This window comes from Mauremys mutica, chromosome 2, assembly GCF_020497125.1.
Source record: "Mauremys mutica isolate MM-2020 ecotype Southern chromosome 2, ASM2049712v1, whole genome shotgun sequence".
NCBI lineage: Eukaryota > Metazoa > Chordata > Testudines > Geoemydidae > Mauremys > Mauremys mutica.
In genome coordinates, this window is record NC_059073.1 from 239,333,167 (window position 1) to 239,350,608 (window position 17,442).

Sequence of the window (17,442 nt, forward strand, 5' to 3'; positions counted from 1 at the left end):
GTAGAGTGGCACCCTTATGGTGGTGTATATATTACCCTGCTGGCCTGACCCTCCCTTCAGTTCCTTCTTACCGTCCGTGGCGGCGTTGGAACGTTCTCTCTCTCGCTCGCTTGAGAGTGACCCCTTAGCCTTCCAGTCTTCTAGTTAGAGTTGTTCTTAGATAGTTATCAGTTAGCTAAATACCATTGTTTTCTGGTTGCTACTTCCAGCACCAACCTTGGGCTGTGGGGCATGCCGCAAGCCCAGGGTTTTAAAGCTTGCACCACGTGCCGCAAGTCTGTGCCTAACAGCGACCCCCATGACTCCTGTCTCCGGTGTCTGGGAGAGTCTCATCAGGCAGAATGCTGCAAAATCTGCAAGGCCTTCAAGCCGCACACCAAGAAAGAAAGAGACTTTTGCTTTCAGCAGTTGCTCATGGAGGCCACGTTACAGCCACTGGCCCCTGACCGACTGGCCCTGGCTTCCTTGGTGTGAAGTGCCCCGGCATCCGTGTGTGACCCAGCACCGCCCAGGCACCATAAATAGCCAGCACCAAGACGGGACGACCAACCTTGGCGCCAGTTGACCTCTCCGGCACCGACTAAGCGTCACAAGAAAGGGGAAGAGGGTGCTCTCCCCAAAGAGCTACTGAGCCGCTCAAAGAAGCTCCTGCCACACGAAGACACATTGCAGGCCCGAGCCAAGAACTGGCACTGTCAACTCTGGAGCCACAGGCCTCATTGGTACCCAGCGATTCAGTGCCAACGAATGTCTGGAGGAGGTCTTCGAACACCCCTCCACCAGACACTTTCGAGGCAGCAAAAGACCTCATTGAGTTGTCAGTGCCAACCAGCATGGCAACCACAATGGCCTCCTCCAGGTCAGTGGCCATTCTGGACCCCATGGGCCTACCACCAGCAACAGGGCATCTCCTCTTTCCCCATACGACGGTGGCAGGCATATCAGTCTCAGGGCCACCACCAATCAACCACAGGGCTCACCAGGAGCTACTCCGCAGGATCTTCCTCAATATGAGCCTCCAGGCGGAAGAAATGGTTGAGTAGGGGATCTGATGGTGCATATCCTGTTGCCCGAGGGTCCCTCCAGAGTCGCGCTACCTCTCATAAAGACCATACAAATGAATTACAAAACTATATGGCAGACCCCGGCCTCCATCATGCCGATGGCCAGGGGGGTAGAACGGAATTACTTCACTCCTTCCAAGGGCTACGAGTTCCTGTTCTGCCATCCAACTCCCTGTTCCCTAGTCGTTTCAGCAGTCAACAAAAAGGAATGACAGGGTTAACAAGCCTTGGCCCCAAAGGCCAAGGAGGTCAAGCGTTTGGACCTCTTCGGTAGGAAAGTTTACTTCTCCAGAGGCCTCTAGCTACGCATAGCCAACCAGCAGGCGATCCTTAATAGACATAACTTCAACTCTGGGATGGCCGTGTCCAAGTTTAAGGATCGCCTTCTCCAGGACTCACTCTGAGTTTACGGCTTTAATCGAGGAAGGGAAGGCAGTGGCTAAGACTTCGCTACAGGCCTCCCTTGATTCAGATGACTCTGCGGCCAGAGCCATTGCCTCGGGGGTAGTCATGCGATACTCTGCATGACTCCTGGTATCAGGCCTCCCTTCAAAGGTCCAGAATACCCTCCAAGACCTTCCCTTTGAGAGCTCTGGCCTTTTCTTGGAGCAAACAGATTCCAGGCTGCATGGCCTTAAGGATTCTAGGGCCACCCTGAAGTCGCTAGGGACTCTGCCGGCAACCCAGAGAAAACCCTTCAGGCCTCAGCCTCTGTAGCAGAGGCAGTATCAACCCCAATGCAGGCAGGAGACGTATCGCAGGTGGGATAGGAATAACAGGCATAGACAGAACAACGCACATACCCAAGGCCAGAATAAACCCCAGCCCGGAAACAAGCAAAGGTTTTGAAGGCGTGCCTGAGGACAGTGTACCAACCCAGTTCCTGGATTCATCCCCACAGTTTTTAACCGGCTATCCCACTTCTACCATGTGTGGTCCCATATAACATCAGACGGCTGGGTCCTACGCACAGTACAGGTGGGATACTCCAGTTCTCCTCTTCCCCTTCCTCCCTCCCACCCACCTTCTCTGTCCCTCTTCAGGGACCCCTCTCATGAGCAACTCCTTATGCGGGAGGTACATTTGCTCCTTGAGATAGCTCCTGTGGAACCTCCTCCACCGTACCTAAGGGGAAAAGGGTTTTACTCCCATTACTTTACTTTCTAATCCCCAAGACAAAGGGGGTGTCTTTGACCCATTTTAGACCTTCATGGACTCAACAAATGTATGGTCAAACTCCGGTTCTGCATGGTCTCCCTAAGCACTATCATTCCATCTTTTGGATCCGGGGTATTGGTACACTGCCCTTGACATGAAAGACGCATACTTCCATATTGCCATTCATCCGGCGCACTGATGCTTCTTCCGGTTTGTCGTAAACCAGTACCACTACCAGTTCACGGTTCTCCCATTTGGCCTGTCCACTGCCCCCCGAGTGTTCATGAAATGCATGGCGGTGGTGGCAGCCTTCCTGTGGAAAAGGCAAATTCTAGTGCACCCGTACCTTGACAACTGTCTACTTGCAGGTCGTTCCAAGGACGAGGTCCAATCCCACGTGATGATGGTCATGGACACGTTTCACAGACTGGAACTCCTCAGTGTACCCAAATCTTCTCTCATACCTACCCAAAGGATAGAGTTTATAGGGGCAGTCCTGGACTCAGTACAGGCAAAAGCGAGCCTTCCAGAGCCCAGGTTCCAAGCCATAGAGCAGATTGTGAAATCATTGCTTCAGTATCCCACCACCACGGTCTGGTGTTGCCTGCAGTTAATAGGGCATATGGCAGCATGCACGTACATAGTCGAGCATGCCAGACTGAGACTAAGACCCATGCAAGTGTGGCTCGCACTGTTTTACCATCCATACAAAGACCGCCTGGACCTTGTGGTGATGATCCTGGGACAGGTCCCAGAATCCCTGCGCTGGTGGCTGGACCAACCAGTGGTCTGTGCAGGGGTCCCCTTCGCCAAGCCCCAACCTTCTCTGACATTAATAACAGACGCGTCAGATCTGGGCTGGAGCGCGCACTTGGGGAATCTGAGGACACAAGACTTGTGGTCGAGGAATGAGATATCTCTCCGTATCAACTTGAAGGAGCTCAGGGGTTCATCTGGCCTGCCAAACCTTTCATACCACTTTGCAAGGTCACAGCGTGACAGTCCTGACAGACAACATCGCTCCTCACCTCTCTGCCGAGAAGCTCCTCTTCTCTGGGACTTCTGTATAGCCTATCCATTCAGTTCGAAGCATCCTACCTCCCAGGAGTATGGAACAAGCTGACGGATTTCCTCAGCAGGTCATACCACATGCACAAGTGGTCAATCAGATCGGACATCATACAGTCAGTCTTCCAAAAGTGGGGTTATTCCCAAGTAGACCTCTTCGCCACCAAGAGCAACAGACAGTGCCCTCAGTTCTTCTCATTCCAAAACCACAGTCCGGGCTCGATTGCAGATATGTTCTTAATACCATGGGGCGAGGGTCTGAAGTATGCCTTCCCTCCTAGCCCACTTGTCTGCTGGGTCCTCCTCAAAATCCGCAGAGACAGGGCAATGGTAATCATGATCGCCCCGCCTTGGCCCCCCAACAGCATTGGTACACAACCCTCCTAGAGCTGTCCGTAGACGCCCTGATTTCCCTGCCCTTCCACCCAGACCTGATCACGCAGGACCACAGGCGTCTCCTTCGCTCGAACCTGCAATCTCTACACCTCATGGCGTGGAAACTCCATGGCTAAATCCCATGGAGAGCCAGTGCTTTCAGTCGGTGAGACAAGTTTTCCTCAGCAGTAGGAAACCTTCCACTAGGGCTACCTACCTGGCGAAATGGAAAAGGTTTTCCTGTTGGTGTGAACCCAAGCGCTTTCAACCACTCCAGGCTGCCATCCCAGTTATTTTAGACTAACTCCTGCACCTTAAGCATCAAGGTCTATCCCTTTCCTCCATCAGAGTACACCTGACAGCCATTTCCGTCCAGGAGAGTCTGGGCACTTGGTGTTTTCTAATCCCATCGTGGGGCGATTCCTCAAAGGGCTGGAGAGGGTGTTCCCTTATTCTCTCCCACCAGTCCCAACCTGGAATCTGAACCTGGTCCTCTCCAAATTCATAAATCCACAATTTGAGCCCTTGGCCACTTGCTTTTTTGGAAGGTGACATTCCTGGTGGTCATTGCATCAGCAAGGAGGGTGTCCGAGCTGAGAGCCTTCACCTCCGAACCACCTTACACGGTGTTTCATAAGGACAAGGTGCAGCTTAGACCACTCCCTAAATTTCTCCCCAAGGTGGTCTCCCAATTCCACATGCATCAGGACATTTGCTTACTGGTGTTCTTTCCAAAACCTCACATGAGCCCGAGACACCGCAACCTACACACGCTAGATGTCTGGAGAGCCGTGGCATTCAACATGGAGCGCGCAAAACTTTTCTGCAAGTTGACCCAATTGTTCGTTGCCATAGCTGACAGAATGAAGGGTCTCCCAATCTCTGCACAACACATATCATCCTGGATCACAGACTGCATACGCATGTGCTATGAGCTGGCCAAGGTCCCAGCCCCAGCAATTACGGCCCATTCAACCAGAGCGCAGGCATCTTCGACAGCCTTTCTGGCTCAGGTCCCTATCCAGAAGATCTGTAAAGCAGCCACCTGGTCTTCAGTGCACACATTTACAGGCCACTATGCTGTCAACCAACAGAGATGATGCAGTGGTCGTCAGAGCTGTTCTTAAGTCAATCATTCCATGACTCCTATCCTCCAATGGTAAGCTTGGAAGTCACCTAATTGGAATGGACGTGAACAATCACTTGAAGAAAAGATGGTTACTTACCTCTCGTAACTGTTATTCTTTTTATGTTTTGTTCACATCCATTACAATTCCCACCCCCCTTCCCCTCTGTCAGAGTCAACAGCAAGAAGGAACCGAAGGGAGGGTTGGGCCGTCAGGGTAATGTATACAGCGCCATAAGGGCGCCACTCTAGGGGGCTCCCCTGCCATCCCAACGGAAGCTGCTAAGGGGTAAAGTTTCTGACGTCCGTGTATGCTAATTGTAATGAACATGAACAACATATCTCGAAGAACAACAGTTACGAGAGGTAAGTAACTGTCTTTTCTCAAATGTTGAGCCCAGGCTCAAGGCTGTCTTCACTTCCCCTTTCCATTGTTTGTCTGAGATTTTTTTATATCTATATTAAACCCTGCTAAAAGTGTCTGTGTGTATGAGTGAGAGCGAGAGAGAGGGGAAAAAAGGTTTTACAAGATTATTTGTGACCCTGGAATACTCATTTTGAAACTGTATTTATTGCCAGCTTGCTGTATTTTTATACATGTAAAATAGCTGTGAGAATGTAATTGTTGAGACAATGAAATAGTTCTTGAATGATAATGCATTTATTAAAAATCATACTTGTATATTTCATAATATTTGTATTTATAGTTAAGACTAAGATTTTGTCATGGATATTTTTAGTAAAAGTCAGGGACAGGTCACAGCAATAATGAAAAATTCACGGAAGCCCGTGACCTGTCCCTGACTTTTACTAAAACTATCCATGATAAAATGAGGCGCCTGGACAGCGGCGAGTGGGCTGGGAGCTCCAGGGTCCCCCTCTGCTGGTCGCTCCCAACTCTGGGGGTTCCCCCTGTCGCCAGGGATGCCAGGAGCTTTGGCGGTCCCTCCTGCCTGAGAGCTGTGAGGGTTCCCCCTGCTGCCTGTGGTGGCAGAGAGCTCCGGGGGCTCCCTGCTGCCCATGGCCAGGAGTGGTGGGAGGACCCTGCACTCCCAGCCAGGGCTGGTTGAAGTCATGGAGGTCTTTGGAAGTCAGAGAATCTGAGACTTCTGTTACTTCCATGACTAAATTGCAGCCTTATTTATAGTTTATGGATTCATCCCCATCGCAGTTTGACTCCTGGCAATCTCTCTCCTTTGTAAACGTGCAAGGAGTCAATACCATCAAAAAGAATGGTGGTGGCTGCCCAGCAAAAGTAAAAGTAGTGTGAGCTTTGCAAGAGACACAAATGGGTTGCCAGCTTTGTTACTGAGTTTTTTCATGCAAAATCCATTACTTGCTATAAATGCAGAGCTGACAGTATGAAAAGAGGAAACTTGCCAGTTTTTCACTCTCTTTAAATTTATCATTGAAATTGATATTATAATCCCCGTTGACACAATTTTTGCTATGATGATGCAGGGCAAAATCATACACTTTAGTTCATGTTAAATCTTGTGCGCTTGCCAAGTACTCCCCTAAGCATTATTTGAAGATTTAAAGATTACAGCATGTCACGTTGTCTGCAGTGGCTCACAACTGAGCGTGCCTACCTCCGGGCAGACACCACCAACTGGTGGTATGTCACAAATGCGAACTCCTGGATCACTATATCAGTCTTACCATGGAGTCACAGTCAATCTTCTTAGACTGGAGAGTCTATCTTGCCACCAAGACAAACTCGACTTACTGATAAATGGTCGCTTACACCAAAAATGACACAATATTTCAGTTGCTTCCAGTCTCAAGACTCCAGTCACTTACCCCAGATCAGTTGGTACCCTAGATATTACACCAAAGACAAAGCTTTTAGCCAATCCTGTAATAAACAGTCTGAAGTTTTATTACGTATGGAAGAAAAATAAGAGGGGGGTGTGTGTGTGTGTGTGTGTGTGTGTGTGTGTGTGTGTGTGTGTGTGTCTAGGTTAAAGCAAGCAAATATGCACAAATGAGTTGCAATCTAAATTCTAAGAGTAACAGAGTTGTAGTGATCTTTCAATTCAAAGTGTTGTTCAGGGCAGACCCAGGGGCTGCCCTGGGGATCTCTGGCTGCAGTTTGGTGTCTCTGACCCTGTGAGTGTTCAAACCACAGAGACGAAAAATCTTCACGTCAGCTATTTTTATTTCCTTCTTCCAGCATTCAAAGCAATAGGATGAGTCCTTTTGCATGTACTTTTCCATGGTGGATGAAAGCTTTTGTCTGATAATGGCTCACTTAAATTTTGATAGTTGTCCTGGATGGTCGGAAAGGGGATGGAATTCCCATGCTTGGGTTCACAAGTTCAGAGCAAATATTTTCAAAGCTATAAAGCAAAATTTACATATTTTCTTATTGCATGGAATATGGACATTAGAAGTGAGATTAATGCATGCAGAAATTTACAAGCATTTCATAGTTTAAACATTAAGTACATTCTTATAAGACTAATACCTATTTTAAGCAAAATTAACATACAACTGAACTGATCTGGTCTCCAGCTATGAATTTTTCAGTTCTAGGTAATGCCTGCAGTCTTGGCAAGAGCCTCATCTGCCAGTGTCACACCATGCCTTTATCCATGTCTGCAACAGAAAGGTCACAGAGAACAAGAATTATGATTTGCAGATGAAATATTCCTCCACCTTCCTGCATCCATGTGGCATGGTACTTATATGTCTGAGCCACAGTTGTAATTGTGATGAGTAGAGGTTGTGGTTTGCACATCCTTCCTTTTTGTGGTCAGTAGATATCTATAGTTGGTAAATCCACTGCGGGAACATCTCAACACCCCATTGCTCAAACAATATGGAGAGAGTAGCTATTTAGTTCCAAGGAACTGCAGAGTCACTCTGCATAGCTTCTCTGATTATCATTCCTCCCAGCCAAGCAGTACAATGGTGTTTCACTGTGTTTGGGGCCTTCCACAACTGCAGGAAGTCTGAGGGTATGTCTACACTACCCGCGGGATCGGCGGGTAGCGATCAATCTATCAGGGATCGATTTATCCCGTGTAGCGTAGATGCGATAAATCGATCCCCGATTGCTCTCCCATCGACTGCTGAACTCCAGCAGTGCGAGAGACGGAAGCAGAGTCGACGGGGGAGCCGCGGCTGTCAATCCAGCAGTGCAAGGACACGGAGTAAGTAATTTTAATTCAATGTCAGATACGTCAACTTCAGCTACGCTATTCTCATAGCTGAAGTTGCGTATCTTAGATCGACACCCTTCCCCACCCCCTCCGTGTAGACCAGGCCTGAGAATTTCATGTGGTTGTGAGTAAATTTGCATAGTCTAAGGTATGTTTCATGTCTGTATAAGCATAAAAATATATTGGTAAAAGCAAAGATTTCAAGGATTGTTTTTTGATGATCAGCCTTGTCTCTGTATGTTTTGAAATATGCCTTGGCGTTTTCATCATTGTAACAATAGAGAAGGGTGAATGTTAGTCAACTGTAGGGAGACTGAGTTAAACATAAACAACGTTGAGGTTTAGTTATCTGTATAGCAATGTCTCAATCACTGTGATGTAAAGGATATGAGAGAGCATTCTTTATCACATTAACTTTAAATGACACAGCCGTTGCATCACATGCTAAAAGCTATTTTGTATCCTTTTTTTTAAATTTTAGGTAATCCAGTTTTCACTGAGGGACTATGTCCAGTACTGGTATTATACACTAAGTGATGATGAATCCTTTCTTCTTGAAATCAGGCAGGCTCTTCAAAATGCACTTATTCAGTTTTCTACAAGGTAAGACTGTTTGTGTTTATATAAACATAAGTTTAAACAAGTACAAAATATTATGTGTAGATTGCAGTGTAACAGCTGGAGTTTATATATTTTTTTTAAAACTTCAACTCTTAAGCATAGTACAAAAAGAAGTATCTGAATTTTGTGGAAAAAATAATAGTTCAAGACAGTTGCAGCCATTGGACCATCCTCTAATCTGAGTAAACCGAGTGGAATATTGTTAAATTTTAGCAATGTCATTGCCAGAAAGATACTGGGTAGATAGCAAGCTGGAGCAAGTTCAGATAACAATGATAGAAAGAATCAAGTGGTAGTGACAATGACTTGAGGAAAGATTAATAATTGTATTTAATTTGCCAACATTTCAAAAGTAAGGGTTTTATTTCCAGTTACTCCTGGGGAGAATTCTGTGCCACTGCACAATGCAGAATTTTGCAGAAATTAACATTGTGCGTGCAGAATTTCCTTTTCCCCCACAGAAATGGGCTGCAGTGCTGCTAGCAGCCACTAAGGGCCCGTGGACTCAGCAGAGCCCAGCTTGGACATGGAAGACACCCCTGGGGGGGGGAGAGAGGGAGCTAGAGGGTTCCTGGCAGCTACAGTTCACAGCATGCCCTGAGGGAAGGAGAGGATGGTGCGCAGGAAACTCTGTGTAAGCCTGGGACTGAGCATCAGCCTGTTTCTCCCTCTGGATCCCTGGGCTCTGATGGGGAGGGGGACGGGTGTCTGGGCAAGGCGGGGGGCCTGCAGCTGAGTTTTGCGGGTGGAGGGGGTGCAGGTATCTGGGCTGGGGAACCCCTGCAGTTGGACTCTGGGGACGAGGGGGGTTGGGTGTATTGGTTGTGGGGGGGCCCCCCGCAGGTGGACTTCACAGGGTTGGGGTTGTGTGTGTCTGGCCCCCAGCTGGGCTCTTGGCGGGGGAAAGGGGGCAGAGAAACAGGGCCTGGGTTGTCATAGGGGTTTCTCTAACTCTCTACTCCTGGGGGGGAATTTTGTGTATGTATTGTTACAGACATACTTGCTGACAGGTATTTTTAAATAAATTATCAAAATAATTGAAACTGGCATGATTATGTAATGTTATTTTGACAAATAACATTTGCAGAATTTTAAAATATTGTGTGCAGAATTTTTAGTTTTTTGGCACAGAATGCCCCCAGGAGTAACCAGTGAAGGTGAAAAATAATGTAGGGTGAACAGTGGAATGTAACTAGAATAATGGGTGAAATAGATGCGGGAAAATTAGTCTTAATATCAAGAAGACGTCATACCATTGAAATCTGTTAGGCTATAGGATAGTGGAAACTTTCAAATGCTATCGCTTGGGACACTTAAAACTAGACTAAGCAACACGGGAGGCTGTGTACTGTGGGAAATATCCTGCATTTGCAGGAGATGGGCTGCTATTTGCTTCCATCTTTTAATTACTGTGATTCTGTGCAATTACTTCATTTGTTTATTTTTACAGGGATGGAAGAAATTCACAGATTCTTGAGTGCTATTTAGCTATAGGCAAAAAATGTAACAGCTTATGGGAGAGCTAATGAATTAGTTATAACTAGATTGACCTGTTTTGACGTTAAAGTAGAATTTGCTGTCCTTGTAAGATTAAGAAGATTGCACTTCAAAATAAAATATGAATAAGAACTTTATTTTATAGAATTGGCACAAAGCCATCAATAGGCTGTAACTCCAAAAAAAAAAAAAAAAAAAAAAAAGGCTGCTCAAGTTTGTTACAGTGGTTATAGCTTGGTATACAGCTGTTGTAGGTAGGTGGATTATTTTTCTTCAGAATTCTTTGTTTTCTTCTTGGGAGATGCTTGTCGGAGGAATTAGGTAAGGCTGCCACCTAGTGTTCTTTGTGTGATTATTAGGTATTTACCTCAAGTGAACAGTTTGGCTTCTGAATCATAGCTTTGCAATACTCTACAAAGTGTAATGCTTTCTATTTATCTTTTCCCCCAAGTTCATGCTTCTAGACTAGACTTTGCTATAGGCTCAACCATTTGTAAAGTTTCTTACCTATTTTGGCGGGAAAGCTGTTCAGAAACCAAGGTGGTTTTACTTATGAGTATTGTAGTGGGGCCCTTTTAGGCAGAGTAGATACCAGAGTGGTTTACTCTTCTTTTTCAGTTAAGAAAGAACCTGGAATGGGAATGCCTAGCAAGAAGGAGGAGCTGTGATTGCCTGCCTCCTGCTTTACTAAAAGCAAAAGGGAGGAACACCCTTCAGTCTACACAGTTAGAAAGTGTTGTTTTCCCTAAGAGCACTAATGAAATGTTGATACATAAGTATAATAAAATGGTGGCCGCTATTTTACCAAATGTATATGTCATCAGTATAACTGTCTTCCTCACAGTTCATGTGATTTTTTTTAAATGATTGCTTGTTTAGATACAAGCAAGTGCAATATTCTAATGTGATTTCTAATATGATTACATATTGCAAGGTGTCAGAAAATAATTTGGTTACATATTTTCTCACAAGTAATGTCACAAATCTGAGAGGTCTATTAGTATTATATTGAGACACTACAAATGTTAGACCTTTGTTTTCTTATGCTTAATACAATTTATGAAAAATGCAAATATGCTCATTTTTAACATTTTGAATGCAAATGTTGAAATTACTGTTGTTCGATATACTTTATAGTTGATTTTGTAAATTCATTTATAGTATGTAAGAAATCATACATCTTTTAAGCTTTTTCTCAATCCTCCATGTGTGTTGTTTTTGTTGATATAAAGCTTTTTAGTGTTGTACGAACAAACAATCTCAACATGGAAATGTGTATTTGAGTGTGTTAAAGTAACCCTTTTGTGTAGTCTTCTGTAGACCTCCCTGAGCTGATAAGTTACAACAGGACCATACTCTTGATTCTTCATACAGTAATTGTACAGGCTTTCAGAAATATAATACCAAATTATAATTCTCAAGTCCTTAGATAACTACTGTTTACATTAATATTAAAATAAATTAGCATTTTATTCTGCTTTAAAAATTTTTGTTGATGTATAGTCTGTTTTCTGTAAGGTCAAAAGAAATGGACTGGCAGCCTTATTTCACCACACGACTTGTTGATGATTTTGCCACTCACCTTCGAGTATTCAGAAAAGCTCAACAAAGGATAACAGAAAAAGATGATCAAATGAAAGGTATTGCCATAATTTAAAATGCATTTGACTCTTTTGTTGTTGACCCTGCGTAGCAAATTTCTCTATTCTTCACTTCATCCAAACAATTTTTTTATTTGTATTCAATTACTAGTGACTTACAAAAGAGTCTTTCATGTACACAAATATCTTCTAATGTCTTTTGTGTAGGTACAGCAGAAGACCTTGTAGATACATTCTTTAAGGTTGAAGTTGAAATGGAGAAGGAAGTCTGTCGTGATCTAGTCTGCACTTCTCCCAAAGATGAAGAAGGTTTTTCTAATAATTATTTTCTAAGGGTTGTGTTGCTACATTAAGTTTTGTTAGTTACGGCATCAGCCAATAACATGGAAGAGATTCATAGCTAAGCTGTTAACTTCATTGCAACCAGTTATGACATAATATTTCATATATTTCTTGATTGGTGCATGTCAGTATTATACTTTTAGTGGTAGTGACAATATATGTAATATGTAATGAGGGCTGAAAGAATTTCACGGAAATGTGACTTTATTCAAGTTCATGGTATCCCTTTATAGATGGGGGTGGGAGGAGGGAGAGGCTAGTTAATTCTATATCTAACATCAGACCGTCATCTGGATGAAGAAACAAGGATCTGTTTTGTTTAAAAAATAAAAAATCAATAATAGTTACAAGAAATTTTATGTAATTAATAGTACAGTTACTGCCTGGTTCAGAGCAGGGACTTGAGTCTGGGTCTCCCATGTGAGTGTCCTAAATGTCATGCTATTGGCTTTTCTGGGGTGGGTCTCTTTCCTGTTGGAACCATTCCACTTGGAATAAATAATTATTCATTGGGTTAGAACGAGAGAGAGAGAATTTGACTGTGTAGCCCAGTGATTAGGGCACTTTTGGGTTGTAGGAATCAGAGAATCGTTGAGTGGAAGGGACCTTGAGCGGTCATCTAGTCCAGTCCCCTTCACTCATGGCAGGACTAAGTATTATCTAGACCATCTCTGACAGGTGTTTGTCTAACCTGCTCTTAAAAATCTCCAATGACGAAGGTTCCACCATTTCCCTGGGCAACTTACTCCAGTGCTTAACTATCCTGACATTTAGGAAATTTTTCCTAATGTCACACCTAAACCTCTCTTGCTGCAATTTAAGCCCATTGCTTCTTGTGCTATCCTCAGAGGTTAACGAGAACAATTTACCTCCCTCCTCCTTGTAACATCCCTTTATGTACTTGAAAACTGTTATGTCCTGCCCTCAGTCTTCTGTTCTCCAGCCTAAACAAAACCATTTTTTTCAATTTTTCCTCATAGGTCATGTTTTCTAGACTTTTAAAATAATTTTTGTTGCTCTTCTCTGGACTCCAATTTGTCCACATATTTCCAGAAATGTGGCACCCAGAACTACTCCAGTTAAGGCTATATCAGCATGGAATATATTCCTGTGTCTTGCTTATAACACTCCTGCTAATACATCCTAGAATGTTTGCTTTTTTTGCAACAGCGTTACACTGTTGACCTGTATTTAGCTTGTGATTCACTGTGACCCCCAGATCCCTTTCCACAGTACTCCTTCGTAAGTGGTCGTTTTCCTTTTTGTATGTACTGTCATCTGTTTGGTGAAAACTGAAACACAAAAGTCATTTAGCACTTCTGCCATTTCCACATTCTCTATTGTTGCGTCCCCTCCTCCCCCCCGCCCTTGAGTAATGGACCTACCCTGTCCTTGGTGTTTCTCTTGTTTCTAATGTATTTGAAGAATATTTTCTTGTTACCTTTTATGTGTCTAGGTAGTTTAATTTTGTTTTATGCCTTAGCTTTTCTAATTTTGTCCCTACATACTTCTGTTGTTTGTTTATATTCATTCTTTGTAATTTGACCTAGTTTCTACTTTTTGTAGGACTCGCTTTTGAGTTTCAGATAATTGAATATCTCCTGGTTAAGCCCAGGTGGTCTCTTGACAAACTTCTTATCTTTCCTATACAGTGGGATAGTTTGCCCTTAATAATGTCTCTTTGAAAATCTGCCAACTCTCTCTTGAAATGTTTTTCCCCTTAGACTTGCTTCCCATGGGATCTTAACTACTCATTAAGAATTTGCTCAAGTCTGCCTTCTTGAAATCCATTATCTTTATTGTTTTGTTTTCCCTTCTACCGTTGCTGAGAATGGTGAATGCTACCATTTCATGATTACTTTCACCCAAGCTGCTTTCCACTTTCAAATTCTCAACCAGTTCCTCCCTGTTTGTCAAAATCAAATCTAGAATAGTCTCTCTCAATAGCTTTCTCCACCTTCTGAAATAAAAAAAATTATCTCCAATACATTCCAAGAACTAGTTGGATAATCTGTGCCTTGCTGCATTATTTTCCCAACAGATGTCTGAGTAGTTGAAGTCCCCCATCACCACCAAGTCCTATGCTTTACATGATTTTGTTAGTTGTTTTTTAAAAAAATCTCATCCACCTCTTCTTCCTGGTTAGATGGTCTGTAGTAGACCCCTGTTATGAAATCACCCTTGTTTTTTACCCCTATTATCCTTACCCAGAGACTTTCAACCAGTCTGTATTCTATTTCCATCTCAACCTCAGTCCAGGTGCGTACATTTTTGATATATATGTCAACACCTCCTCCCTTTTTTCCTGAGCAAGCTGTATCCTTCTATACCAATATTCCAGTCGTGTATTAATCTGTGATGCCAACTATGTTTATTAACTAGCATTTTTAATTCTTCCTGCTTATTCCCCATACTTGTCGCATTAGTATACACACATCTAAGATACTGATTTGATTTCCCCGCGTGTTCTCTCATATTTCTCCCTTATCCCTGCTATAATGGCTCATGGTCTCCCCCACATTCAACCCTTCTCCCAGGTCTCCATGTTTTTTGACTCACCTCTGGACTTTTGTCACCTGCCCCCATCGAACTTAGTTTAAAGCCCTCCTTACTAGGTTAGCCAGTCTGTATCCAAATATGCTCTTCCCCTTCCTTGGTAAGTGGACCCCATCTCTGCTTAGTGTAGTCCTTTTTCCCAGAACAGCATCTCATGGTCAAGGAAGCCTAAGCCCTTCTGTCAACTCCATCCTCACAGCCAGGCATTCTCCTCCAGGTTCACGTCTCTGGTCTGTCTGATTGAGCAGGGATTTGAATCAGGGTATCCCACATGAGTGCCCTGACCACTGGACCATTAGCTATTCTGGGTCTTTCTCTCTGATATCCTGGACCTGAGAAACTTCCCAATGAAAGTTTTTAATGGAAACTGATTCATTCTTATGAAGAGTTTGTTTCAACTAGCTTGCCTTTTCCAACAAAAAACTGTTTTATTGAAAAAATCCAGAAGTTCTCTATGCATAAGTATGAAAAAAAATACACTGAAGGGAAGTAGCTGCTTCTGTGAGAGTTAAGACTGTGCACACATCCATCCATTCTAGTCAATATATATAAAATCAGTAAAGTCATTTGCATTGTAAGATTTGAAGACAGTTGCATATGTTTGTATAAAGTAGAAAAACAAAACTTAAAAGTTTGAGAATTATTGAAAAGTATATTTAATGCTTTCAAATTCAATCCATAAACTAAAGCTTTTTTTTTTTTTGTTATATCAGAATAATGGGAGGGAACATGTAGTGTTGTCACTACTCTATATTGGATTAATATTTTGTTGTTGCTTTTCCGTAGGATTCCTAAGGGATCTGTGTGAGGTGTTACTGTATTTATTGCTACCTCCTGGAGACTTCCAGAACAAGATCATGCGATACTTTGTCAGGGTAAATTTAAGATTTATATTTTACCCTAAGACTTCCAGTCATATATATTATAAAAGAGATTTAGATCTAGGTCATTGATTTTGTATGTTTTGTATAAAATGCAATCATCAGCTATTATAGTAATGCCAGATGATAGTTTTCAACATAATAGGTTAGATACATGTTTTCATACAGAGGTGCTGACTTTTTATATGACATTGGTGAACAATTCTAGATGACATTTGTTAGAGATATGAGTGACTTTTGGATGTGCAATAGTCACTGTTAAAAAGTCAATATTTACCTACTGATATCACTCAGTGGTTTTTGTGATACTGTAACTCTGATATACTTAAAATGGGAAATAACTGAGACTGCAGATATTAAGAAGGTAAATGTTTTCCAGTGGTCACCATTGTATTCTTGTCCAACTAATACTAAAATTCTTAAAATCTTATGGGGATGAGAGTTTCATTTGTAATATTTCTCTAAGGTTCCTATCGCTGTGATATTTAGGTTATCTTCCTTGAGGTCAGATGCCTAGTTTCTGTACTGGGCACACAGCGGACTAAGAGAGTTAACATTCTTTATTTATCACAAGAATTTACCTTGGGTGTGGAGAGCGAGTTCTGAGAAATCTAATTTTTGTTAATTTTTGTTTCAGAATTTGTTTTTAAGTTCTTAATATCCTTGAAGTTTCACTTGTTACTCAAATAGAAGCTTTACGTTGAATTCATAGTAAAAATTGATAGTTTTTTTGAGTAAACTGTCACTTTTTAGATATAGAGGACAGATTTCAATTGTATTACATTTCATTTTTCAGGAAATCCTCGCACGAGGAGTTCTTCTTCCATTAATAAACCAGCTCAGTGATCCTGATTATATTAATCAGTATGTCATATGGATGGTAAGCTTTTCAGTGCTTCAGTAGTATTTCCAGAATATTCATCTGTAAGCACATTCCTATTTTATTTTCCTGTGCTCTCTAAGCATGGGTTAGTTTAGTGGAAATACAATTTGTAATAGTACATCAATAGAGTAAAAGTGGTAGTGATGCTATCATTAATGTTGCATGAGAATTCCCATTCTAATCCCCTGCTTTGGTGGCTTTATAACTTTCTCAAACTTTGTTTTTTCAGGATGATAGTTTCTAAGCTTGCTCTCTACCTGCAGGTGAACTTTTAAAAAAAGTTTGAGTAAAAATTGAGTACAATCAAATTAAGGAGGAAAGTAATTTGTCTTCAGGAATTAATTTTTTTATGATTTTATAGTGAAGTGCAGGGGTCAGCAATGTATCTGTACATGGACACAAGTGTCCATGGTAAAAATTTTGAGGTCCATGTTAATTTTTCAAAAAATTGAATGACTGAATGACATCCCCCTCCCCCCCACGTCCATCACTAAGTAGGGTAATTTTATCAAGAGTCCGTCGTGCAACATGGGGTGCTGACCCCTGGTAAAGTGTTTTGAGGGGTCTAGTTCTGCAGTAGTCAGTATTTCTTATGGAAATGGCTTCATTTGAAAAATGCTTGTGAGTTGTATCAAAAATTTAGTTTTGGGTTGGAATAGACATGACACATCTTAAATCACACTTTGCACATGCACAGTACTTTCCTAATCATGATGCACAGCAAAGAAAGTTTGCACTTGCACACAACAGAGTGAAACATTTAGTTGTGAGCTGATGTATAATTTAACATGCATCCTGCCGTAAGGTTAAAGCTGCACAGTTCCTAAGGCTCACAGTAGAGAGGTCACCTAAATTATGCACAAAAGGGCAGAGATAAAGTGCATATGCAACCTTATACTTTTTTGTCGCCTGACTTTTAAGTGTTTAACTGCAACTTGAATGTTCTCAATCATTTTTAATGGAATGAGAGTAGACAGACTATATTTGTAAGAATTTTGGGAATTGTTTTAGCCTTACGTGGAAGATAAAAACAGTAACAGATAATACTATGATAAAGATGAATTCAGTAACATTATTAACATTTCTCATAGTATGCCTCCAAA

General features: G+C 42.5%; 1 protein-coding gene across 2 annotated transcripts in view; it reads left to right on the forward strand.

Annotated features, from left to right (window-relative positions):
* Positions 1–17,442, forward strand: part of SNX13 (sorting nexin 13) — a 165,858-nt gene that overhangs the window by 68,700 nt on the left and 79,716 nt on the right. For both annotated transcript variants that reach the window (XM_045006178.1, XM_045006179.1), the window contains exons 5-9: positions 8,440–8,561; positions 11,595–11,716; positions 11,885–11,986; positions 15,362–15,450; positions 16,253–16,336. In XM_045006178.1, the coding sequence (XP_044862113.1) occupies positions 8,440–8,561; positions 11,595–11,716; positions 11,885–11,986; positions 15,362–15,450; positions 16,253–16,336 (519 nt within the window). The remainder of the gene's footprint in view (positions 1–8,439; positions 8,562–11,594; positions 11,717–11,884; positions 11,987–15,361; positions 15,451–16,252; positions 16,337–17,442) is intronic.